The sequence below is a fragment of the Peromyscus maniculatus genome, chromosome 15 (assembly GCF_049852395.1).
Source record: "Peromyscus maniculatus bairdii isolate BWxNUB_F1_BW_parent chromosome 15, HU_Pman_BW_mat_3.1, whole genome shotgun sequence".
In the NCBI taxonomy this organism is placed as follows: domain Eukaryota; kingdom Metazoa; phylum Chordata; class Mammalia; order Rodentia; family Cricetidae; genus Peromyscus; species Peromyscus maniculatus.
The window spans coordinates 14,308,132-14,333,457 of record NC_134866.1 but is presented as its reverse complement, the minus strand read 5'-3'; the positions used below and the strand labels follow the sequence as shown (position 1 = coordinate 14,333,457).

The 25,326-nt window shown below is 47.3% G+C and overlaps 1 protein-coding gene across 3 annotated transcripts in view; it reads left to right on the top strand.

Annotated features, from left to right (window-relative positions):
• The window catches only part of Myo10 (myosin X), a 174,390-nt gene extending 153,216 nt beyond the window's left edge, over positions 1-21,174 (top strand). For all 3 annotated transcript variants that reach the window (XM_042261382.1, XM_006981747.4, XM_076551713.1), the window contains 13 exons: positions 1,771-1,864; positions 2,871-2,926; positions 5,372-5,514; positions 6,315-6,509; positions 7,548-7,705; positions 9,643-9,766; positions 10,549-10,846; positions 11,721-11,928; positions 12,709-12,845; positions 13,678-13,798; positions 14,228-14,680; positions 17,657-17,848; positions 19,697-21,174. In XM_042261382.1, coding sequence (XP_042117316.1) covers positions 1,771-1,864; positions 2,871-2,926; positions 5,372-5,514; positions 6,315-6,509; positions 7,548-7,705; positions 9,643-9,766; positions 10,549-10,846; positions 11,721-11,928; positions 12,709-12,845; positions 13,678-13,798; positions 14,228-14,680; positions 17,657-17,848; positions 19,697-19,798 — 2,281 coding nt within the window. In that variant the 3' untranslated portion in view covers positions 19,799-21,174. The remainder of the gene's footprint in view (positions 1-1,770; positions 1,865-2,870; positions 2,927-5,371; positions 5,515-6,314; positions 6,510-7,547; positions 7,706-9,642; positions 9,767-10,548; positions 10,847-11,720; positions 11,929-12,708; positions 12,846-13,677; positions 13,799-14,227; positions 14,681-17,656; positions 17,849-19,696) is intronic.
• The last annotated feature ends 4,152 nt before the right edge of the window (positions 21,175-25,326 follow it).

Here is a 25,326-nt window from a genome sequence, read left to right as displayed (position 1 = left end):
AGCGGCCCTGAAATTACAGCCCTCACATTCTGTCTGGGGCTCCTAGAGACCACACGCGGCTCTCTGAGGTCCAGGGACGGCCCACAGGTTCTCAGCCGAGTCACAAGCCAATCGTCTGGCAGCTGCTCTCTCTGTTTTGTGCCATGATGAACCTGCTAAATTTAACGTTTGGAATCTTCTAGTCAAAACCTTTTCCCCTGACCAATGGAAGACATTGAGAAAACAAAATCGCTGTATAGATTTAAAGTGATACATGATTCATAGGAAATTTTGTTAATTGTAGGAGTATATATATATATATATATATATATATATATATATATATATATATATATATATATATTTTTTTTTTTTGGTTTTTCGAGACAGGGTTTCTCTGTGTAGTTTTGCGCCTTTCCTGGAGCTCACTTGGTAGCCCAGGCTGGCCTCGAACTCACAGCGATCCACCTGGCTCTGCCTCCCAAGTGCTGGGATTAAAGGCGTGCGCCACCACCGCCCGGCTAAAACAACTTCTTCTTTTTTTTTTTTAAGGTTTATTTATTTATTATGTACACAGTGTTCTGTCTGCATGTGTCCCTGCAGGCCAGAAGGGGGTGCCAGATCTCATTACAGATGGTTGTGAGCCACCATGTGGTTGCTGGGAATTGAACTCAGGACCTCTGGAAGAGCAGTCAGTGCTCTTAACCACTGAGCCATCTCTCCAGCAATTGTAGGAGTATATAATAGAAATCGAAAGCAGGACGGTTTTGTTCTTTGTGTTATGTGTGTGAGTGTGTGTGCGTATGTATGTATGTGATTCGTATGGCATACATCTTGAATTGCGTATGTTACAGTGTTTGCTTTAGGGGATTTTTCTGGGGTTATAGAGCCCTGACTGCAGGGTGTGCCTTCTGGTCAAAGAAGGATGGAGCGAGGCCCCATGGGAGATCTTGCTTTGCTTTATTTTCTCCAAGAGTCTGCAGTATTGAATGTTTTCAAGTTTCTCCGTCAGGGATTTTAGGAAGAAGGTTTTAGTGTTTGCTGTAAATAATTCACACAACTAGCTTTCTGTGGGGATGTTATTTTTTCACTAAACTATTTCATTGCATACCAAGTCTTTCTTCTGTCCCTGCTTAGTAGTGGTATGTGTTTATTAAGACACAAGAACAGCCTTGAGAAGGGGTGCCTGGGCTTCTCTCTTCCGCGCCGTGTTTGTGTAATCAGCGCTGTCCGTCTGTCTGTCTGTCTGTTCCAGGTCTTTTTCTTTCTGTGTGTTCCTGGTTCTAGCAGGACTTTTGTTGTGCTTGGGTTTTTCTGAAATTGATTTCTCTTTTCACAGTCTTTCTGACTGTGAGGAGGCTGGAAGTAAGAAAGCTTGGTTGAAATAAAGATGGAAGAATTTTTGCCAAAATCATTTTGACTTAGGCACCTGCTTTGATTTCCACCTCCCCTGTGGTTTCGTTCACTGGGGTGGAAGTCCTGGCAGCCACAGAAAGCCCCCGGTCCCCGGAGTACAAATACAGATGTCAAGCACTTGGTCTGAGGCGGTTTCTCCTCCATTGTTGACTTTCCTTCCTTTGATAGGTGTCCTTTAGGACATGAGTGTAGGACTCAGTGATGCCTGAAGTTGGCAGGGAGTTTGGCTGCTTTGTTTTTTAACTTTGCTTATGATAGTATGCAAGGTAGATAGAGCTGCTCCGAGGAGATGTCTTGTGGGCAGGAAACATGGAAAAGCAATGTTTTGCCCCTCTGAGCTTGGCCACCCGTGACCCTTGGCCTCTCTCTCCACAGCCAATGGTTCAGCGTGCTGAGTCAGGTCCACTCATCCACAGACCAGGAGATCAGAGAGATGCACGATGAGCAGGCGAACCCCCAGAATGCGGTGGTGAGTGAACTCTGAGGGGGGCGGGGTGCCCAGAGGTGACAAACCCCCAGAATGCCATAGTGAGTGAACTCTGACGGGGTGGGGTGTGGGGTGCCCAGAGGTGACAAACCCCCAGAATGCGGTGGTGAGTGAACTCTGACGGGGGCGGGGGGGGGGTGCGCCCAGAGGTGGCAATGGGAAATAACTTAGGCTAGGCAAGAGGGTGGGACTGGATATGTCTAGGTAATCTTTTATAAGTAAAAGAATAATGATTAAAGAGAAAAACAGGACTGTTTAAAATCTTCAATTCTGTTTAAAATCTTGCATACAAAAGAACAAGTTACAGATGAGTTCAGCTACATTCCACATCTTCCACGTGAAATCTTAAAAAAAAAATCACAATTTTCATAATATTACAGAAGATGTGTTTATTTTATTTTTAGCTATATGAGGTTTTTTGTAATACAGGTTTTTTTTTAAATGTGTTTATTTTTAATTGTGTTTAGGAGGCTGGGTGTGTGCGTGTGTGTTGCAGTTGCCCTCAGAGGACAGAAGAGGGCATCAGATCCCCCTAGAGCTGGAGTTCCAGGAGAAGGTCAACCACCCAGTGTGGGTGCTGAGAACTAAGTTCTACTCCTCTGCAAGACTGGCATGCTCTCTTAACCACTGAGCCCAGACAGCTTTAAAACCCAAGGTTTCTTTGCAGAGTAATTTTTTTCAGTTAACAAAGGATCATTTAGGATCATAGCCTAAATCAGTAAATTGACACTATTGAGAAGTTGATGAGTAGTCTTCAGTAAAAATATTTGGAGGACAAGGACTGACTGATGGCATAGTGTTTTGAGGCGTGGACTGTAGCCCCTGCCCCATCTAGAGACTGACAGAACTCTTAAATAATAGTCATCTTGCAGCTCACCTAGAAGGCTTTTCTTTGCCCTGTTTCCTCGGGAGTTATAATCTAGGGATGCCATGGGATGTCATTCAGCTCTGGTACCCGCCTCACCGTCACCTTTTTGTTCCTTTCCAGGGTACACTGGATGTGGGACTGATTGACTCTGTGTGTGCTTCTGACAGCCCTGATAGGTAAGCTCCGGTAGGGACACGGGACAGAGACACAGAACGTCTGCAACTCCTCCCGGGTGGCCCTGCAGATGCACATAGGCTATGTGTGAAACCTTAGCAACCACCTCATCCAGAGTCGTTCCAAGAAGGGACTTGGGGTTTGCTAAGGCAAAGGAGAAGCCAGATCTTGACAGTCCATTTTCAAATGCCAGCTGCAACACAAGAAGAGGGTGATGTTTGTGTGAGGATCTACATGGGATAGCTTTTCTTCATGGGTTTTTTTGGTTTTTTTGTTTTGTTTTGTTTTTGTTATTGTTTTTGAGACGGAGCCTGACTATGCTAGCCCAGGCTGGAGTCAAGTTTGGGACAGTTCTTGTGTCTCAGCCTCCCAAGTTCTAGGACCACATGTGTGAGCCACTATACCTAACAGTCATGAAATTCTTAGCTAAATAGCAAGAAAATGGCTATTTAGGAAAACGGTACTCCAGCATAAGGAGTTTGTAGTGTTCCTTTCTCTGAAAATTAAGAATGACCTTGATGATTTATTCGTGTGAAATAGATGTAACAGATGTAAATCCAACCACGAGCCTTGTCCTTGACATTTCTGCTTTCCCTGTTTTGACCTTCAAGGCCAACCATCTTCAGGTTGACTTGGTTGACGGCTTGTCTGTTGTTGCTGCTTGTAAATTCCTTTTTCTGGTCTTGGCAGACTCAGTTGTTCTAGGGCCAGAGTCAGAATTAAAGCTGACTTCTGCCATGTTAAGTAAGATTGCCAGAAAGGAAATATGAGGGTGCTAAACCTTATAATAATAGTATCTGCTAGGCAGAGGGAGAGCTCTGGAGTCCTCGTTACCTACTCTGGGGCCCTTGGGAGATGGGATGGGGATCTTCTGTCTCCAGAAATCAGCCAACACCACCTTCAGCCTGGCTCAGAAGTGTTTAACTCCCATGTGGTCAGTTACCAAAAGTCCAGGTTCTTCATGTTTACTTAAGTTCTACCTTAGTAAGCTTGCTTCTTTACAAGCCCACTGCCCAGCAAGCCTGGCAAGGTGTCTTAGTCAGGGTCTCTATTGCTGGTGAAGAGACACCACGACCACCCCAACTCTTATAAAGGAAACACATTTCATTGGGGTGGCTCGCTTACAGTTCCGAGTCCATTATCATCGTGGCAGGAAGCAAGGCAAGCATGGTGCTAGAGAAAGAACTGAGTAGAGCATTCTTACACCTTAGACTAAGTTGTTGACTTATGGGCAGCAGGAAGTGGTCTGAGACACTAGGCGTGGCTTGAGCATATATGAGACCTCAAAGCCCGCCTCCACAGTGACACACTTTCTCTAACAAGACTATACCTTCTCTAACAAAGCCACACCTCCTAATAGTGCCACTTCCTTTGGGGGCCATTTCTTTTCAAACCGCTGCAGATGGCCTGTACTGAAAACTTTACATTCTGCTACTCTGTTTCTCACCTTTCTTCCTTCCCAGCTACAGTTTGGGGCGTTTGTTTGTTCATTTTATTTTCATTTGGTCTGGGTTTTTTTTTTTTTTTTTCAAGACAAGTTTTCTCTGTGTATTCCTACCTGTCCAGGATCTCGCTCTGTAGCCCAGGCTGGCCTCGACTCACAGAGATCCACCTGCCTCTGACTCCCGAGTGCTGGGATTAAAGGCGTGCGCCACGACTGCCACTACCACCCCCCAGCTCAGCACAGTTTTAAGGGACCTCTGGCCACAGGCCGACAGTCTGGTTAACCTTTTTTTCTTGAACTCTGGTAGTGCTTTGCTACAGTAAATATTGAAAGCTCCCAAGAGAGGAGAATTCAGGCAGTAGTGTAAGCAGCTAGATGAAGGAATTGGTGTGTGCATAGTCCCCTGAGCGGTTCTGAGCACTGGCAGACGGGAGGTGAGGGACCAAGTAAGTTTCCATTATCACTTTATCCCTGTCTGGGAAATGAGCTCTTGTGGAGTGGCTTTGAAACCATGGACCCAAGTAGCGTTCTGTACCAGGCCCGGTCAGGGACGTAAGATGTTCCATCGACACCTACTTGCTAATCCTCCTCCATTACCACTGTCTGGAATTTCATTCTCCACCACAGAAATACTATCCAAGGCTATATCCAGAGGCAAGAAGAAATTGGTTTTGGAGATGCATTTAAAAAAAAAAAAAAAAACCATGGTTACCTTATTTTGCCTTCTCGGAACTAGTTTCTTCGGAAAGTCTAGGGGAAGAGATATTTTCCCTCTCAGGACTGGACTTCTGGATGAGTGTGTTGCTCCAAGTTTGACGGTTAATGATGCATAAAATAAATGCCACAGAAATATGAGCAAGGTTTGCCTTAAGATGAACTGTAAATAGCATCCCAGTGTCTCCCAGGGACCCCTGCACCAGGGCAAAGGCCGGGAAGCCTTGGTGCAGTCAGGTGATGCCAGCCCTGGATCTAAGAGGCTCCCCTTTTTTCTCACTCTTCTCAGACCCAACTCATTCGTGATCATCACAGCCAACCGGGTGCTCCACTGCAACGCGGACACGCCGGAGGAAATGCACCACTGGATAACGCTGCTGCAGAGATCCAAGGGGGACACCAGGGTGGAGGGCCAGGAGTTCATCGTGAGAGGTGCCTGCCGGCTGTCTTTCCTTGTCTTCCTGAGTCAGGCTCTATTGGTGAAATTATTAAGGCCACTCTACGTAGTTAAAAGGGAGGTTTATTTTGTGGGGTAACTTACAAGTGAAGGGATAGGTAACAGGGTCTGGAAAAGGTGTGGTGCAGTCCGGCGGTGTTCTCTGGAGAACTCTGCTCGGTCTACCTCCAGCGTCCAGGGTCCAGGAACCAAGAGAGTGGCGCATCCAGATCTCTGGTCTTCAGGGTCCTCTCTCAGCCCCGCCTTGTAGACGTGACAGTTACCGAAGCCTCAATGGGGATTGGAACTTCCAGATCAAAGCTGGAATGGCTACCCACTACAAGGCTCTCTTAGTGAACCATCAGTGCAGCTGGGCCAGACGGCCCCTGAGGGACAGGGAGTCCTCCTGTGTAGGATGGCGGGTGCACGCTGCTGTGACCAGGCCCTTCACACGGTGCTGGGACTCCAAGCTCAGGGTCCCACGCTTATGCATCATTTGCTATGTGGCATCTCCTCGGCCTTAAACAGCTTCTCCGAGTTACTTGGTCTGAAGAGTTTGGGGGAAAAAAAAACGATTATGGCCATTTTCTAACCAATAAATAGAAATGCAGCCTATATTTAAATTTTTACAGATATAAATGATCCCGTGGCGCTTAGTGTTTTGTGTCACATTTGTGTTTTCGGTGCTAGGGCTGGGTCCCAGGGCCTCAAGTATGTCCCCAAAGCACTCTACTGCTGATCTTTACCGCCGGCCCCTGTGATAGTCTTCTGACTGACCCTTAACCTTCCTTTCCAGGGTGGTTACATAAAGAAGTAAAGAACAGTCCGAAGATGTCCTCACTGAAACTGAAGAAGCGGTGGTTCGTCCTGACCCACAATTCCCTGGATTACTACAAGAGCTCAGAGAAGAACGCCCTGAAACTAGGCACTCTGGTCCTCAACAGCCTGTGCTCTGTTGTGCCCCCCGACGAGAAGATATTCAAGGAGACAGGTACCCAAGGCCCCGGGCTGAAGCACAGCCAGGCTCAAAACGCAGGGTGACAAATCTCAGAAGGCCAGGGCTTGCTCCAGTGAAGAAGTGAGATTTCTACCTAGTGGATTTTGGCTTCAAAATACAAAGGAAATTCTGTTTTTGATCCATGTCCTGAGACTGGCCGTGGTTGGTTCTAAATGCTTTGTATTTGAAGCTATAGCGAAGCCAGTTTGATTTTCAGGGATGCAGAAAGAGTCTGACAAAAATATGTAAAGACTTTCAGACTCATCAGATTTTAGCCTAGTGCATAAGAAACAGCTGCATAGGCAGGCAGGGCCACTGTGGTTTTTCCCCTAAGTTGTAGTACTACAAGAGTTTCTGAAAGATTGCTTTTCTCGATTTCTGCCCCCTAGTTGTGATGGGGAGGGGGCTTTTTTTTTTTTTTTTTTTTTTTGGTTTTTCAAGACAGGGTTTCTCTGTGTAGCTTTGCACCTTTCCTGGATCTCACTCTGTAGATCAGGCTGACATCAAACTCACAGAGATCTGCCTGCCTCTGCCTCCCGAGTGCTGGGATTAAAGGCGTGCACCACCACCGCCCGGCTGATTTGGGGCTTTTTAAAATACAGTCGCTCCTTTTGTGTCAGCTGTGGGTGATAATGGTCCGCCCCTTGTCCCAGCATGCAGTCTCTAGCAGCTTTCTCTGCTGAGGGGAGGGGCTGAGGAAGGGAAGAGGAGAAAGAAGCAGGAGGTGAGAGGAATGTCCGGATAAGCTGCACATTGGCACTTTTGTGCCAGTCCCCAGAACAGGGCATTAGCCGGCACCCACTCATTCAAGTATTTACCTTGGGCTCCTTGTTTTAGTATTTGTCTTTTCTTGACTTCCAGCTCCACAGTGCTGGGGACACTGTTTTCTGTCTGTCCCTGGGTGCCTAGTGCCAGGCACAGCACGTGTTGACTGAGTTAATTCACTGCCCCGGGGCACCGGGACAAGCCGTGGGACTTGAGCCTTGGTCCCAGAGGGCAAAGCTGACACATGTGTGCTGCACTGCCTTGCAGGTTACTGGAATGTCACCGTCTATGGGCGCAAACACTGTTACCGACTCTACACCAAACTGCTCAACGAGGCCACTCGGTGGTCGAGTGCCATTCAAAACGTGACTGATACCAAGGCTCCCATCGACACGCCCACCCAGCAGCTGATCCAGGACATTAAGGTGAGAAGAGAAGCCCGGGAACTCCTCATGATGTCTTCCCTTGGCCGAAAAGACTCAGGATTTCATCGGCTCAGTTTTCACTAGTGCTTGTGTAATTTTTCAGTTGAGAGTCTGAATGAGATTCTAAGTGAAATTTTATATTGAAAATGTTTTGTCTCTATAGAGGTGTTAGAATTTGGCACTCTGTATATAGACAGAAGATTGTGTGTGAACTGGGTTAGGGACCAACCAAGCCATCCCAGGGTCACCTCAGCCCCAGCTGGGGACCTCTTAGAAGTAACAGTAATTCACTTCTCACTACTCAGTTCTAGGCCACAGAAGTAGATTCACAAAGAGCCCAGATTGGAGGGCTGGTAATATGGCTCAGTGTTTGTTGATGTGTACAGGGCCCTGGGTTCAGTTTCCACCTGAAAGAAAACAAAGCACGCTGGTTGGTCTAGAACACATGGGATCCCGTCGGCTACCTCCAAATAGCCACAAACAGCAGATCTCATTGATTTCATAAAGTTGCCGATCCCTCTTGTAAGCTTAGTTGTTGAGTAAACGTGTGTTGTTTACTAGCAATTAACCAGCTGCCACAAACCTGGCTCGCAGTCCTGTGGACCCCGTGCAGCTGGGGAGGGTCTACTCTGTCCGTAGCTATAATTTCCTACCCAGATCAAGCGGCTTCCTGATTCCAGTGTGGTATATAATCTGGAAGTTTGAGACCAAACTACAGCAAATCCATTATTCTCCAACACACCCAAACTTCCTATAGACCTAGGGCCCTAGGTACAAATAATCTCATTTTTAGTCTTAGAAATATTTTAAGCTTCCTTTGAGAGGGGAGGTGGTTTTGGTTTTGTGTGTGTGTGAGTATGTATGGGATAGGGAGTTGGTTGACATGTCAGCCACACATTCTCGTCAAAGCTGTATCATCTGTTATTTATTCTCTAATTGTCGCAAATTCAGACATTCAAAGAATAAATAGAATTTTCCAGATATAAAGTGCTTAAGAAATGAGACAAGTTACTCTAATTAACTAGAAAATTTAAGTCACTGATTTTTTCCCCCCATCCTGCAATGGAATGTTGTTGAAAAGATTTCCCGCTGGAAATGAAATTGCTGTGGAAGAATGACTCAGGGCCTGTCTGCAGCCCCGCTGTTGATTTAGTGACGTGGCTGCCTTCCCACCCCAGGGTAGCTTGTGAAGAGTGTCCGCACAGGATGTAATCCTGTGAGAAGATCTCTTCAATTTAGGGCAGGCCCGAGGACACGTGTCGCTATTGAGCGCAGCGGGAGCACAGAGCAGGATGGGCTGTTGACATGCACTCGCTGCTGGTACGGAGAGCCAGTTTCCATTCCAAAACCCCATATTGGTTAGTTCATGGACACCTCTAACTCTGGGTCCAAAGACTATGATGCCCTTGTCTGGCCTCCACAGGCCCACACATAACTATAAAGAAAATCTTTAAAAGAGAGTAAAGTACCAAAAAATAATTCAAGCCACACTGGTGATGCACGCCTATAATCCCAACAATAGGGACGCTGAGGCAGGAGGATTGTCGTGAGTTGTAGGCTCGCCTAGATTAGATCCTGTCTCAAGAATCAAAATATAAAGTCTACCAAAAATGTTTTTTAAATGAATTATAGTTGAAGATTGATGGCAAATCACAAAGAAAATTAATTTTTGAGTATGTGTGTATAATCTCCAGGGGTGGAAAGTTTTAATAATGTAGGGAAAATGCACTTAAAACAGAGACTGAGTTTTGAAGGTGTTTTTGAAGTCTGTGTTCAAATGCAGATTGGATTCACTTTGGCTGAAAATGGTCAACACTAGATTTCCCATAACTCCTAAAAGATGTTCCTGTGTGGGGAAGCATGGTTGGATTTGCTAAGTGTGCGCGCTTTTCCCACTCAGCCTCTTGCTCTTATTAACTGGGAGCTTCCCTTTCCAGGAGAACTGCCTGAACTCCGATGTGGTGGAGCAGATTTACAAGCGGAACCCGATCCTTCGATACACACATCACCCCCTGCACTCCCCGCTCCTGCCTCTTCCCTACGGGGACATAAACCTCAACTGTGAGTTCGGGGAGCCCTCAGGATCCCCGGAGCCTGTGGTTCTGTTCTTCCTGTGAACTTCGGCTCTAACACAGAAAGAAGCGTGGCTTACTTGGAGTTCCTAGGTCATCGCAGACAGGAAAGAGTCAGTAGAAACATATGAAGTAAAGATTCACAGGGACCTCAGAGAATGCCAGCGCTCTCCATGAACTCAGAATAGACAACGCCTGCTTTACAGTGCTGTGGGGTGCACACATTCACCCCTTCTACCCTTAATTCTCAGTACAGTGCCCAGCTAATCGTATGTGTCTTCCTTCATCGTGAAATGGCTTCGTAGCACGATGTTGCTCAGCAGCAGCTCGCGCCAAGTTCGTAGCAAATCTGAGATACCCGAGGCAAAAGCTACGGCTTTTAGAGTTTATGGTTTAAAGTTTATGGTGTTTAGTCGCAGTTAATGCATTTTTGACTTACAGAATGTTTACGTTGTCGTGGATTAACAGGATGTAACCGCATTTTAAGTCAAGGTCAAGAGGTCCTCGACAATATTACATTCTAAGTGAGGAAGCTGCCCAGCTAGAGTTCAGGTCTTAAGAGAGCATTCTATGTACTAAACTTTCAGCGGCCTGGCAGCAGGGTAGCTCCCTCACATCTGTGTTTCCCTGCTGTGCTCAGCTGATTTGAACGCACAGGGGAGAGGGTGGACACGGCATTAGGGAGTGGCTGTTGGTCCCCCACGTCATTCCTTCCTTCTTTTATACTTTCCTCCAGCCCCTTGAGTGATGCTGTCCATTTTCTTTTCCTAGTGCTCAAAGACAAAGGCTACACAACCCTCCAGGACGAGGCCATCAAGATTTTCAACTCACTGCAGCAACTGGAGTCCATGTCCGACCCCATCCCCATCATCCAGGGCATCCTGCAGACGGGGCATGACCTGCGGCCTCTGCGGGACGAGCTGTACTGCCAGCTCATCAAGCAGACCAATAAGGTGCCCCATCCCGGCAGTGTGGGCAACCTTTACAGCTGGCAGATCCTGACCTGCCTCAGCTGTACCTTCCTGCCCAGCCGAGGAATCCTCAAGTACCTCAAGTTCCACTTGAAAAGGTAAAGCACCAGGCAAGGGGGGAGACTTTTGAAAGAGGCCGAGCAGAGCTTGGGGCACAATGGCTGGGTTCCAACACTGAACACTGTAGGCCAGGGACCTCCAGCCAGACCCATAGGTCCCTGAGCAACCAGGTATGACCGAGGTGTCCTTTCTCCCTTGAAGCTGCACGAAGCTCTGTATGAAGCTGCATGAAGCCACTATGGGTGTAGCACCCCAATATATTCATGCTGGGTGCATTCAATTACCACCACTCTCTATATAGAAAACCCCAACTGGGATACTTTATTTATATATATATCCTGACTGCGTTCTTAATAGATTTTATTCTGAGGTGGACAGCATGAGCTTATGGGATATATTTAGGTAATAAAGTGATTACACGGTGGATCTGAGGATATCTGTCATCTCATTGTTTTGGGTGTAGCAGAAGCAGACATAATCTCATTTCGCTTAACTCTGGAAAAAAAACAATGTTTAAAGCTGGACATGGTGTCTTATTCCAGCAATCTCAGCACTTAGAAGGCTGAGGCAGGAGGACCAAGAGTTCAAGGCCAGCCTGGGCTACAGAGTGACCCCCACCCCACCCCAGCTCAACAAAACAAAAGGTTGGACACACCTTTATTACCAGCACTCCAGGAGGCAGAGGCAGGTGGATCTCTTTGAGTTCCAGGCTGTGGTGTTTTTATAAGCCAGCATGAAGCATCATCGGTTCAGGGAAAGCTGGACCTAGCCAGGAAGACACTGAAGTTCGCTCATTCACCACTAGGAGGCAGCCTCCCTGCCGATCTCTGCGGCCGAACCTTTCCCACAGCCCAGCTCCTTCCAGCCAGCCAAGCCTCAATCTACAGCTCACACTTCACCTTTGTCTCCTAGGATACGGGAACAGTTCCCAGGAACCGAGATGGAAAAATATGCCCTCTTTATCTACGAATCTCTTAAGAAAACCAAATGCAGAGAGTTTGTGCCTTCCCGAGATGAAATTGAAGCTCTGATCCACCGGCAGGAAATGACGTCCACAGTGTATTGCCATGGCGGAGGTTCCTGCAAGATCACCATCAACTCACACACCACAGCTGGAGAGGTAGGGAGCGTTAGCAGCCCCGGGGTGCTGGGTGCGCACCTGCCCGTCTGTCCGTCCACCCGCGGCCCCAGGGGCGAGCATAACCACGCGGGTGTTTTATGCTCGGCGTATCTGCACAACAGACCAGGGAGTAGACAGAGCCAGCCGCCAGCCGCCAGCCGCCAGCCGCAAGCGTACAGGTAGAGGTAAAGGTGCAGTTACATGTGTGAAAATGCAGAGCTCCCCTCAAGCCCGTGTCTGAGGCGCAGTCCCACCCGACGTCTCCACAGATCTGCTGCAGAGGAAGCACTGTGGGAAGGGTGCGTCAGGTCGCCTGGGCCACAGGGTGTTGAGAACGCCGCATCCAGTGAACCCATTTTCCCCGGCGCTAGCCCAGTGAAAGCTGGGGTCCTGGTAGTACTGCAGATGAGGCTTTGAGAGCCTTTTTGAATGGGAGAATCATCAGTAAAACTCACTATTGTTTCTCAAGGTTTATCAATAAATCAAATAAAACAGGGGACTTAGGGATTTCATTCACACATACCCCCCCCTGGGGTGGGGCAGGGGAGTGCTTTTTTGGGAGGGGGCGGGGGGAGCAAGAAGAAAGGACAAGCTAACTTTACCAAGAGGGTTAGAGAAAAACAGTACACGTTAGGCCCTGGGGCCAGCACACAGTCAACAGTTTCAGGAGGCTGTGTGGACTGTCTCCTGCCGGCAGCCCTCTCGGAGTTTACAAAGTTGGATGGATGTCAAGCGCACGCGGCCTCTGAGACGAGGGCCTCTTCATCCTATGTCTTCCAGGTGGTGGAGAAGCTGATCCGGGGCCTCGCCATGGAGGACAGCAGGAACATGTTTGCCTTGTTCGAGTACAATGGACACGTGGACAAGGCCATTGAAAGCAGGACCATCGTAGCTGATGTTCTGGCCAAGTTTGAGAAGTAAGTCCCTCCTCCTCCTCAGAGCGCTGAGAGAACACCGGACGCTCCCTGTTTGGCCTCGTAGGTTTGCTTTAGTGGCGTTGTACCTGTGTTAATCTACTTACCTCTTCCTCTCTGCCGTCTGTGCGTCCCGACTCACAGACAAAGCCATGGTCTCAGTGTTAGCTCATCCTCAGCCCTTCGCCCCCATTCTCTCTCTCCCAGCCCCTGTTCACTGTCTCTTAAGAAGTTAGGTTTTCAGTTCTCACTGATAGATAAGCTTTGAAATGAGGCCGGTGGACTCAGGCCAACACCCCGGCTCTGGAAACTGCCCCCTCGTGTCCACAGTATGAAGTATCCCTTCAGCAGTGCATCCATCCTTGATCTGACTTAGATTCCCTAACCCAGGAAAGATGCTCGGCGTCCGAAGGCAGCCCACTGAATAGTCACAGCAGTCTGAACTAAGAAAACTCAATTGAGACTTCTCATGAACAAACAGCATTTCTGTGAATTAAGCACAGATTCGATGGTGCCAGTTCCACTGGGGCCCTCAGTGAGTCCCAGCCAGCAGGCTTTGCCTGAAGGCTTTCTCTTTGTTGAAGTTGGACCGGGCTGGAAGCGTGTGTCTTCCCCCTGGTTAAAGTCCTGAGGAACTCTGACACGCGCCGTCTTGCTGTTTTGTGTGAATGCCTGTCCCGTATGTCGTCGTCTCTCCCCGCACCATGCCACTACCACCCTAGACAGGGTGCCTGTGTCCTCCGAGTGGGCTGCGCAGAACCAGCCCTCTGTGGGCCGCCAGCGAGCGGCCCCCTTTCCAGTTCCGCTCTGAGTCTTTCGTGGCTTCTGTCTGTAGGCTAGCTGCCACGTCGGAAGCTGGGGACTCGCCATGGAAATTTTACTTCAAACTTTATTGCTTCCTGGACACCGACAGCGTGCCAAAAGACAGCGTGGAGTTTGCGTTTATGTTTGAACAGGTAAGAGGAACTTCGAGAAAGAGATCCCTTTGTGTGAGGCAGGAGCGAACCAAGTCTGTTACTATGCCATATAAATGCTCAAGTCCTCCAGGCCCAGCAGTAGGTTTACCAGCAAGGAAAAGCTAGCCGCTCATTCCGTAGAATGAAACCCTGCACACTTGGTTTAGACATCACTGCCGAGAGGCCGTAGGGATGAAAGATATTCCAGGGCTGGGTGATACCTGTGAAGGGGAGGAATTTGGCTTGAAAGCAGTGGGCTGTCCTCTGCTGGAGAGAGATCCAACTAGAAAGCGGTGGGCTGTGCCCTGCTAGGGTGGAATTCAGCTCAAAGCAAGGCTGGGGTGCAGGCCGCGGGGCCTGAGTGAGCCGGCCTTGGGCCTTCCTGTGGTACTCGGCAGTTACCTGACCACAGCTTCCACCACCTTTCAGGCCCATGAAGCCGTCATCCATGGCCACCACCCAGCCCCTGAAGAAAACCTCCAAGTGCTGGCTGCCTTGAGACTGCAGTACCTGCAGGGGGATTACACCCTGCACACCTCAGTGCCACCCCTGGAGGAGGTTTACTCTCTGCAGAGACTCAAAGCTCGCATCAGTCAGTCGACCAAAACCTTCACCCCGTACGAACGCCTGGAGAAGAGGCGGACCAGCTTCCTGGAGGGGACACTGAGGCGCAGCTTCCGGACCGGGGCGGTGGTCCGGCAGAAAGTAGAGGAGGAGCAGATGTTGGACATGTGGATTAAGGAAGAAGTCGGCTCTGCTCGGGCCAGCATCATTGACAAATGGAAGAAATTGCAGGGAATGAACCAGGAACAAGCCATGGCCAAGTATATGGCCTTGATCAAGGAGTGGCCTGGCTATGGATCAACACTCTTTGATGTGGAGGTGAGAGCGGGCTGCTGTAATGTCCCATCGGGAGCAGACGGGTGTTGTGTCCTGACCGCATTGGTCGGAACCTGAACCTGGCGCAGGTTCATGGGGTGGGAGGGGGCGACACGAGGGATCTGTTGGCTCTGTGCCCTCTGGTTCTTACCATTAACATCCTCTTCTCCCTAAGGTGTTTTGTTTTATCTCCTTGTTTTTAACTTTATTCATGTGTTTATTTAGTGTGTGTGTGTGTGTGTGTGTGTGTGTGTGTAGCATGCACAGATGAGGATAACTTAGAAGTCAGCTCTATCCTTCCACTGTGTGAGCTCCAGGGATTGAACTGAGGTAGTCAGGCCTGGAGGCAACTCCTTTACCCACTGAACCGTTGCTGTCTCCCCTCAAAGGTCTTTTTTCTCTTCATTTGTAGCAAATGTTTCTATAATAGGATCCCCACTGGGATGCCCTCCGTCTGTGTGTTTGGCTGGCTGGCTGGCTGGCTGGGTTTCTGTTGTTGAGGTAGATTAGCGTCTAGCCCAGCTGGCTGCCAGCTTGCTCTGTAGCTGAAGATGACCTTGAACCTCTTTCTGCACTCCCAAGTGTCAGGATTACAAGACTACCACACCAGGCCTTAAATGTCTCTCGTTTTAAATAATGTACACTTTTTTTTTTTTTTAATTTTAGCTATTGGTCTAATTTTTAAAATACTTATTGAAGTCTGCATTTTTGAAATTCTTGTTTTTAGACTTATATACACACTTAGAAACTTTATACAAGTACTCCTCATCCAAAATACTTGAAAATTTCTCCAATTAACAGTGTTTCCGATTTTAGAATTTTCACACCAACTTTATACTTGAGCATCCCTGGTCTGATAATCCAAAATTTAAAATATTTCAAAAGTGATGTCACTCCATCTCTCCACCCATATTTTTCCAGACAGGGTCTCACTAAGTAATTCTGGCTGGCCTGGCCCTAACTCTGTGAACCAGACTTGCCTCAGACTGGCAGAGATTACCTCCCAAGAGCTGAGATGGAAGGCAAAATCCAACTTCTTTTTGTTGTTGTTGTTGTTGTTGGTGGTGGTGGTTTTCCAAGACAGAGTTTCTCTCTATGTAGCCTTAGCTGTGTAGACCAGGCTGGCCTTGAACTCGGATTCACCTGCCTCTGCCTCCCAAGTGCTGGGATTAAAGGTGTGCACCACCCCTGCCTGGCAGCAAAATCCAACTTTTAAAATATGTTTACTTTTTCTTTTGTATTCTGGGGATGAAACCCAGGGCCTTGTGCATACAAAGCAACTACTCCACCACCGAGCTGCATCCCTCGTGGCCGCTCCAAATATTTTGTACTCAATGATGTTGCAGGTTTTAGAACATTTCCAACTGCAGATAAACAGGTTAGAAATGCTGAGCGTGCTCATGCTTTGTCAGATCCCCCTGATGTCTGCTGGAAGGAACAGCACCTGAGAAAGTGGAATTTACCACTGCCTCACCCAATACTCACTCCTGAGCTCCTCATTTAAGACCGCTGACTGAAAGGAAATGTAACCAGCGGTGCAGAACAGAGGGATGCCTGTCAAACTGGCCCTGCGTGTCAGATCCTACCACCTCCATTGTGTATGGAGGGCTTAGTCAGTGCCAGAGACCACAAGGCCTGCAAAGCCTGAGACATTGCCTCCCTCTAAACAGGCGAGTTTCCCAGCCCCCCCCCCCCCCCCCCGCGCACCCCGCACCCCCCCCCCTTACAAATGAGCTTCTGGATTTCTTTTAAAGATGTATTTATTATGTATAGTATTCTGCCTGCATGTTTTGCCTGCAGGCCAGAAGAGGGCACCAGACCTCATTACGGATGGTTGTGAGACACCATGTGGTTGCTGGGAATTGAACTCAGAACCTTTGGAAGAGCAGCCAGTGCTCTTAACCGCTGAGCCATCTCTCCAGCCTTGCTTCTAGATTTCTTACGGCTACAGCAATTGGTCTTGATGACTTTCAATCGAAGTTTATAAAAATCTAAATACTGATTACGTATTCCAAAATACTTTAATTGCTTCTGGTTGGATGTTGTTCTAGGTGTGGTAGGTTGGTTGATAGGGTTATGTTTGTTCTGATGCAGCAGTTCTCAGCCTGTGGGTCATGACCGCTTTGGGGATCAAACAACCCTTTCACAGGGGTCGCCTAAGATCATCAGAAAACACGGATGTTTACATTAATTCATAACAGTAGGAAAATTACAGTTATGAAGTAGTAACAAAAATGATTTTATGGCTGACGGTCACCATAACATGAGGAACTGTATTAAAGGGTCGCAGCATTAGGAAGGTTGAGACCCACTGTCTGATTTATAAATAAGGCGCTTTGTGCCCTATACATGCTCTCTTCTATGTACGTGGATCTACAGCACCCGTTTATGCTCTGGTTCCTGTCATTCCAGTGTTGATATTCCTACCCACGATCTTGTTCTCCTCCCATCGCTCTGTGTGAGCAAGTCTGTAGTTAAGGCCAGTGAACTGAACACATCGCCGCTTCTTGTGGAGAGACGTCAACACACAATGATTGGGAGAATTTGTCTCTCTGGTCCTAGATAAACCAGTCCAGACAGGATGGGGACAGACCTAGAAACAGAAGAACAGAGTTGTCTTGCCCAGAGTGGCCGGCTGTTCTGGTCGGTTGCTGGCCCAGCCTGTGTGTTCCTTGTTTTCGTCTGTGAGGCTGATTCAGGTGCCTCTAATAGAAGAGCTAATCTAAGATTATGGAGAAGTAGGCCATCAGAGCAAGACATGACCAGTTGGTTCTCTGCAAATCCTAAAGTTGATTACCCAGTCAAAAAGCAGTCAGGGTGTGCACTGCGGTACAAATTCCTCTGTTTCTATGCTGCGTGTTGACTTTGGTCAGTATCGCCTGCCAGGCCTCGGCCTCGGTGCCTGCCTTGTGGCTTCTCGGATGCGTCCTGGCCTTCCTTAGCCAACGTGCGCTCACACTGACTCTCTTGCCCCTGCAGTGCAAGGAAGGCGGCTTTCCCCAGGAACTCTGGCTGGGCGTCAGCGCCGACGCCGTGTCGGTCTACAAGCGTGGGGAGGGCAGACCGTTAGAAGTCTTCCAGTACGAGCACATCCTCTCTTTCGGGGCACCGCTGGCCAACACCTACAAGATCGTGGTCGATGAGCGGGAGCTGCTCTTTGAAACGAGCGAGGTAAGAGGCAGCGGCAGGGTAGACAGGATTCGTTCGGGGTCTCGGTGAAAGGGGAGAGCAGTGCCCCATCTGCTGGCCGCTTTGAAGAGACTCACTCCAGGATTCTTACATCTGGAGCACACGTTTGGTGGGCCATTCCTCCGCTGAAGCCGAAGTCGGATAGCTCCAGATTTCCCTTGTCCTTACAGTACAGAATTTTGTTTCTTTTGCAAGTGGCTCAGGAAGGGAAGGAGAAGGGAAGTGACCCAGTGACGAAACACACTGTTGGCAGGGACACCTTGCAGAGAACAGGAGATTAAAGCAAAGAACCATAGCAGTCAGAGTCCACTCTGGAAGCTGGAAGAGATGGCTCAGCAGCTAAGAGCACTTGTTGCTTGCGCAGAGGACCCTGGTTCAATCCTAGCACCACGCGGTGGTCCACAACCATCTCCTCAGGCACCGGTCACACACGTGGTGCACAAACATGCATGCAAGCAGAACAGTGGTACACAAACATGCATGCAAGTAAAACACTCACAGAAAGAGAGAGAGAGAGAGAGAGAGAGAGAGAGAGAGAGAGAGAGAGAGAGAGAGAGAGAGAGAGAGAGAGACTGAGACTCTGTACTCCAGTGACATCCACAGAACAGGGGAACCTGAGAGGCCTCCCATCTGGTCATAGTCAATGGATCCCAAAATCACACTCAGAAAAGCCACTGAATACATGTGCTAGCAACTCCAAACCTGAGCAACTGCAATAATAAAAGAAGTAGCCACCTGAGACCTCCACAAAGGGTGCTGCTACCTCCCAGGAAGAAGTGGTAAAGGGGAGTGAATTGTTTGCTGCCCACCATGGTGGGCAGGAGGGCATTCGCGGTGCTGGGGGAAGGGAGGTGAAGGGTGAGCTTTAGTGGGTTGTTGAGGAAAGTGTTCAGACAGAGGAAAGAGCTCAAGACTCGGTGACAGTGGAGGGTCCTCTTGCTGGGGTGTGGCGTTTAGTTGAATCCCATGGAAAGTGGGAACCTACCGTGAAATCCGGGGTTGTGAAAGACACTGCAACAGTGGCTTTACCAATATCAGTATGGGATGAGATTAAAAGGGCAGAAGGAGAAATAGAAACCTGTTAGGATGCCTTTAATCCCAGCACTCGGGAGACAGAGGCGGGCGGATCTCTGTGAGTTCGAGTCCAGCCTGGGCTACAGAGTGAGATCCAGGAAAGGTGCAAAGCTACACAGAGAAACTCTGTCTCAAAAAACAAAACAAAAATATGCCTTTGTATGGTCCAGGCTGAGAGGACAGATTGGCCAGAGAAGGGGAGAGAGGGATAGCATCGTTGGAAGATGCTGGAGAAGGAGCCTGGCTTGGGAGAGTGTGTGTTTGCAATGGAAGTGGGCTGGGCATCTGTAGCTGGCCATAGCTCTATCCTGGCCCCCAAGGCTCCCTTCTGTTTCTTCAGCTGCTTCCAAATGAACGGACTGGAATTAGCTACTGCGGCCTATAAAGGCTGATGTGGTCTCCACATTTCACCATTTTCAGTGAGGCTAACAGTCCAAATCCGAATGCTGCAAAGTGGTGTACTAGTGATGTACTAATGTCCAAAGGCAGGCGTCATGCATCAAATAAAATCACTGTTTTCTGTACAGGAGCCACCAGGTGGTGCATGCTGTATTTAGAAAAGCTCCGCTTCACTCCCTCTGGCTAGGAATGGTCAGCTCAGCTCTTGTCTCCCTGTGAGTCTGGAGCCCGGACTTAGCATAGGAAGAAATTCCTCTTCGTGCATGGAGGACTGTCAGAAGATGTGTGCTTAGCTAGGTTCTTGGACCTGGTAGAGACGCATGACCATGTGTGTGTGGGTTCTGCTCTTCCCGGCAGGTGGTGGATGTGGCCAAGCTCATGAAAGCCTACATCAGCATGATCGTGAAGAAGCGCTACAGCACCACCCGCTCCGTGAGCAGCCAGGGCAGCTCCAGGTGAAGAAGGCGAGCAAGCCGTGTGTCTTTCAGGTCTGAATGTGCCACTCTCTGCCTAGGCCAGTGCCAGGTCCTGACCTAGCTTTGGACAACACAGCTGCCCAGGCTTTTGGAAACCAGTCGTCAGTGGGAGGAGTTTCCGGGACTCCTTTCGCCCCATCAACTTCAGTGATCGCGTCTTAAGCTGTCCACCTTAACAGTCTGCACAATTTCTAAAGCTTTAGTACTCATAGATACTTGCCTTAAAAAAAAAAAAAGAAAGGGGAGAAAACCACGCTGCCACCAAAGCAGCCAGAAGTGCCTTAACTTGCAGAATCGACCCTAATCGACCTTAACTGTGCTACTGAGGGGAAGCACTTTCTCCTTCCGGGGGAATTTGCAGAGCTTGGAAACAGGGCATCGATCCATTGATTATGCACTAACCTCCCAGCCTGATTTCCTGACTGTGAGGGAAGGTGAGGGAGTGGGGAGGGGAGACAGAGCGGAAGGGGACAGTGTGCTGTAGTCGGAGCGCTGCTGGCAGCCTTCCTCACGGACGTGTATTAACATTTGGCTTTGTTTCATTTAAGTGTCTGTGCTTGCCCGTGCATGCGTACGTTCACACACTCAACACTTTAATCATCGTTTCGTGAGCATTACACACAAAGGGAAGAGGATGTGCAATGGTGTAAACAGTCTGTCTGTATATTTTAATAGTTCAGAGTTTTAGTCTCCAAGGTGGTTTTATTCACAGATCAGAATTCTGGATGTTCCTGTCTTTGCTGTATTTTGGAAAGAGACATTTTTGACTCAGTTTCGTTTTACATGTAGCAAGGGCTGCAACCTGTGACTGCTGTATTCCTAACAGGTTCGCAGCCCGCAAAGATAACCGTATTTATAAACAAACCACTCTTCAACTGCTGGTCCCCCCATGCTGGTTTTAGAGCCACATGAAGTTGTTTTGGAGTCGTTGATTTCTAAAAGTGAAAAATTCTGTTGTTTTCTTTGAAGGGGAGCTTTGTGTCAGCACCCTAGATTGCAGACACAGCCATGTTGAAAATGGGGGGAAGCTACTGTATCCTAACGCTGTAACCCTCAAGCAGACCTCCAAAGGACCCTGACATGAATGCTAAAGCCAAGACTTTAATGAAATTCACACCTTATTTCGTCCCTAGTTCAAATGGTGGCCTGAACACAGCGCCTGTAAATAACAGCGTTTATGACCAGAAGAAAAAGAATCTGGACTTGGACTTTTATTTTTATATGGAAAAATTATAAAGGTGGGCCAGATGAGTCTACTCACAAAGAAAAACTGAATTTGCCTTATCCCTTACAGACAGCGTGTAAGTGAAAGTGGTGATTGTTGGCTCACAACGTCTGACAATAAAAGATATTAGCTAACATGCCGTGTTTGCTTTACTTAGATAGCTCCAAATAACCGGGTGAGTGGGGGGGGGCGGATTACTTTTGCATATTTGCTTTTAGATTTTTTTTAATTTTACTATATCAAGTTACATAAGGTCGCTTTTATAAAAACATTTAATACACACAAGTCTGTATCCTGTCACTTGTGTTTATGCCACTGTGGTCACAATAATGATATGGGACCAACCTAGCTGTCCACCAACAGATGAGTGGACGGCTAACCTGCAGCAGGGATACACAAAGGAACTTGATTCAGCCATAAAGATAAATAAAATTTGTGAAGAAAAAAAAAGTCAGTAGAACACAGGCTCAAAGACATAAGCACAGCATGTTCTCTCTGACACGCACATCCTAGCTTCTAATTTTTATACATGTGCATTTATGTAAATACGTGTGGAGGCAAAACAAAACAGAAGGGAGCCCACAAGAAAGGGGGAAAGGAAGAGGCCTTAGGCAGGACTGGAAAGAGCAAGAGAACAGATGTTGTAAGACTTGAAAAGGGGGTGCTGGAGAGATGGCTCAGAGGTTAAGAGCACTGTTCTTCCAAAGATATTGAGTTCAATTCCCAGCAACAACATGGTGGCTCACTACCATCTGTAGTGAGATCTGGTGCCCTCTTCTGGCCTGCAGGGATGTGTGCAGACAGAACACAGTATACATAATAAATAAATAATCTTTTTTTAAAAAAAGACTTGAAAAGGTAGTACAAGTGGTGAGAGGTGTCTTGGGGAGTCAATTAAATTAGCATGAAAAAAACAAATGATATTTCCAAGGTGTAGAATCCATTACTAGATCCTCTTTTTTACATGCGTGTGTGTGTGTGTGTGTGTGTGTGTGTGTGTGTGTGTGTGTGTGTATACATGGACCGCAGCACAAGTATGGAGATCAAAGGACAACCCGTAGGCATTGCTGTAGTTGGAAGTTTTCCCGTGTCCCACCTGGCCCCATGGTTGGGACAAATCTCTCCCACCCACGTCCCCAGCCTCTTGGTCCCAAGTAAACACACAGAGACTTATATTACTTATAAACCGTATGGTCTATGGGTCAGGCTCCTTGCTAGCTAGCTCTTATAACTTAACCCATTTCTATTAATCTATATGTTGCCACATAGCTATGGCGTTACCGATCTGCTGGCATCTCGTTGCTCTTTGGGCAGTGGGCTGATGACTCTGTCTCTGTCTCTGCTTAGATTTCCCACCTGGCTGTAAGCTTTCTTGCCATAGGCCAAAACAGCTTTCTTTAGTATCCAATGGGAGCCACATATATTCACAGCATACAGAAAGACATCCCATAGCACATGGCATCTTTCCTTTCACAGGTGGGTCCTAGGGGTTTCATTCTGATCGTCAATTCTGGAGGCCATGCCCTTACCCCAATGTGCTACTTCACCAGCCCTGTCCCTAACTTTAATTTTCAAAGGACACATCTCATCTCATCTGAGTAATAAACAGTATCTGTGCTAGGGTTTATCAATTGGATATGTAAGCAGGGTCTATGAATACCGAGAAATCTGGGCATTTGCTTGGTGGGTGCCTGTTGCTAAATTATTATTATCCCCTCATGGAATAAAAAGGTAATTTTAAAAATTAAAAATTAATAAAGCCTAGAAGTATGATCTCTTACAGATTCATGGTATGGCTTCACATTGAAGAAATTTAACTGGCCTTCTAGTTAGAAAAGGAAAACCCCAAAGTTCAACACCATAACAAATTAATTAATCATAATTTATTAAGTGTGTGCTGTTACATTACTGTTTGGATTTTTAAAAAAGCAAAACTTCAACACTACTTCAGCGGAATTTGCAAAGGAAACAGAATTATGTTAAGCTACTTAGAGCCTAGCTGAAAACACAGTGTCTAAACATAATAAGACAATTGTGACAGCCAAAGTCTGTGGGCCATCTGCGTACGTGCTGAAGGGTTCTGGAAGGAAAAGTGTGATGAGGAAAGTCAGAGAACTTTGAGCCAAAACAATGCAGATCTGTGATACTGACTGTGAAGATGGACCAGTACGGTGGAACAAGCATCTAGAAAATTCACAAGACAAACACAGCCAGGATAACTAAGGTGATTCCTTCACTCACTTCTTGGTGTCCTTCATTCCATTGTCTCTTTTTGATGTGTTCACCACATATGTGTCAGGCTTAGTACCAAACACGTCATCTTCATCTGTCATCACTGAGGCCACAATGCAAGTTCTGATTTAGAGTAGGGATACTGAGGTTTAGAAATGAAGCTATTTAACTTGCTGTAAGTTAGCTTTGCTGTATAACAAATCATGCCCAACATCAATGGCTGTATTAATTGCTCTTTGAATTGTTGTGACGAAACATCTGGCCAAAAAAGGTTTATTCTGGTTCATAGTTTGAAGCTATGATTCATCATGATGAGGAAAATGCATGGTGCTAGAGCATGAGGCTTGATCACATGATATCTACAGTCAGTAGGCAGAGAGAGATAAATGTTGATGCTCAGCTGGATTTTGTTTGTTTGTTTTTAATACAGTCCAGTATTACAGGCCAAGGAGTGTTATCGTCCATATATAGTGTTGGTCTTTCTACCTCAATTAACCTAATCAAGAAAGCCCCTCGATGACATGCCCAGATGCCGTCAAATTGACAATCAGTATAAGACCCTCACACTGGCTAAAGGAAACACCAGTTGTCCTCAACTTTCCTAATGCTGTGGCCCTTTAATACAGTTCCTCTTGTTGTGGTGACCCCCACCCATAACATTACTTTCGTTGTTACTTCATAACTGATTTTGCTACTGTTATGAACCTTAATGTAAATATCGTGTTTTCAATGGTCTTAGTCTACCCCTATGTAAGTGTCGTTCTGCCCCCAAGGTTGAGACCCATAAGTTAAGAACCATTGTTATAGAGGTTGTTAATGAGAGCTGGGCCACCTCATGCCGCCTCATGTCTCTTCAGTAAACTCCTAGTAGAAGTGGGTCTTTTCTCGGTTTTTCTCTTGTTTAATCCTCAGAAGAGATGACTGACCTGTAGTCAGAAAGTTTCTCCAGTCCTACCAAGCCCCCACAGTCCTGCAGCCCGCTTATAAAATAATCATTCAGAAGCTTATATTAATTATAACTGCTCGGCCATTAGCTCAGGCTTTTTACTGACTAGCTCTTACACTTAAATTAACCCATAATTCTTATTTATGTTTAGCCACGTGGCTTGATACTTTTTCTCAGTTCTGCCTTGTTATCTTGCTTCCTCTGTGTCGGTGACTCCTGACTCTGCTCTTCCTCTTCCCAGAATTCTCCTCGTCTGCTTACCCCACCTATACTTCCGACCTGGCTACTGGCCAATCAGTGTTTTATTTATCAACCAATCAGAACAACACATTCACAGCATACAAAGTGACATCCCACAGCACTGACCTCTCTTCCATCTAGTGTATCTTCCAGTTTACAAAGCATTTGGCAAGGTCTCTAGAAACCCAACCGGACAGGCAAGGCCTTTGGAAACTTATATTCAAAAATTTCAGATTGCTACTTCCTCCATGTTCTTTTAGTCAAACAAAAGTGATGCTGTGGGCAACCAAGAGGTGGGGAAATTATATCCAAAAGGAAGATATATTCTGTATCTGACAGGAAGCTGCTACAAAGTCACTCAGCAAGAGCGGGGAGGAATTGTGGCCAGGTTTGTCGTTTACTACACATACTGCAAATCACAGCATTTTGACAGACAGATTGCAGAACTGGGTTCCTCTGAAGTCTTGCTCTTCCTCACAAAGTACACTAAGTGGAAACGTGTTCTCCATTCTCCCGTACGTTCCCATATGGCCACACCCACTCTAGATGGCATGATCTATCTATCGCCATCCTATCATCAGCTTCCTGTCGTTAGGCACAGTTCTCATGGAAGCCTACATTATACCCCATGTAGTGTCTCCTCCTAGTCATCTCTTGTTTGTCTTGACTCCTCCCTGTTATTTTCCTTTTACCCATAACAACCTGGTTGGGGCTTTATGTCTTCTCTCTTGGAGCTGCATGTGCCAGACTGCTAACCACCCCCCAGTAATCTATCACCCTCTCCTTTTACCCCGCAGTAATGAATTACACAGACTTTCCCTGCACAGAGGAATGTGTTTCCCAGATTCATTTGCAGTTCTGTGCAGGT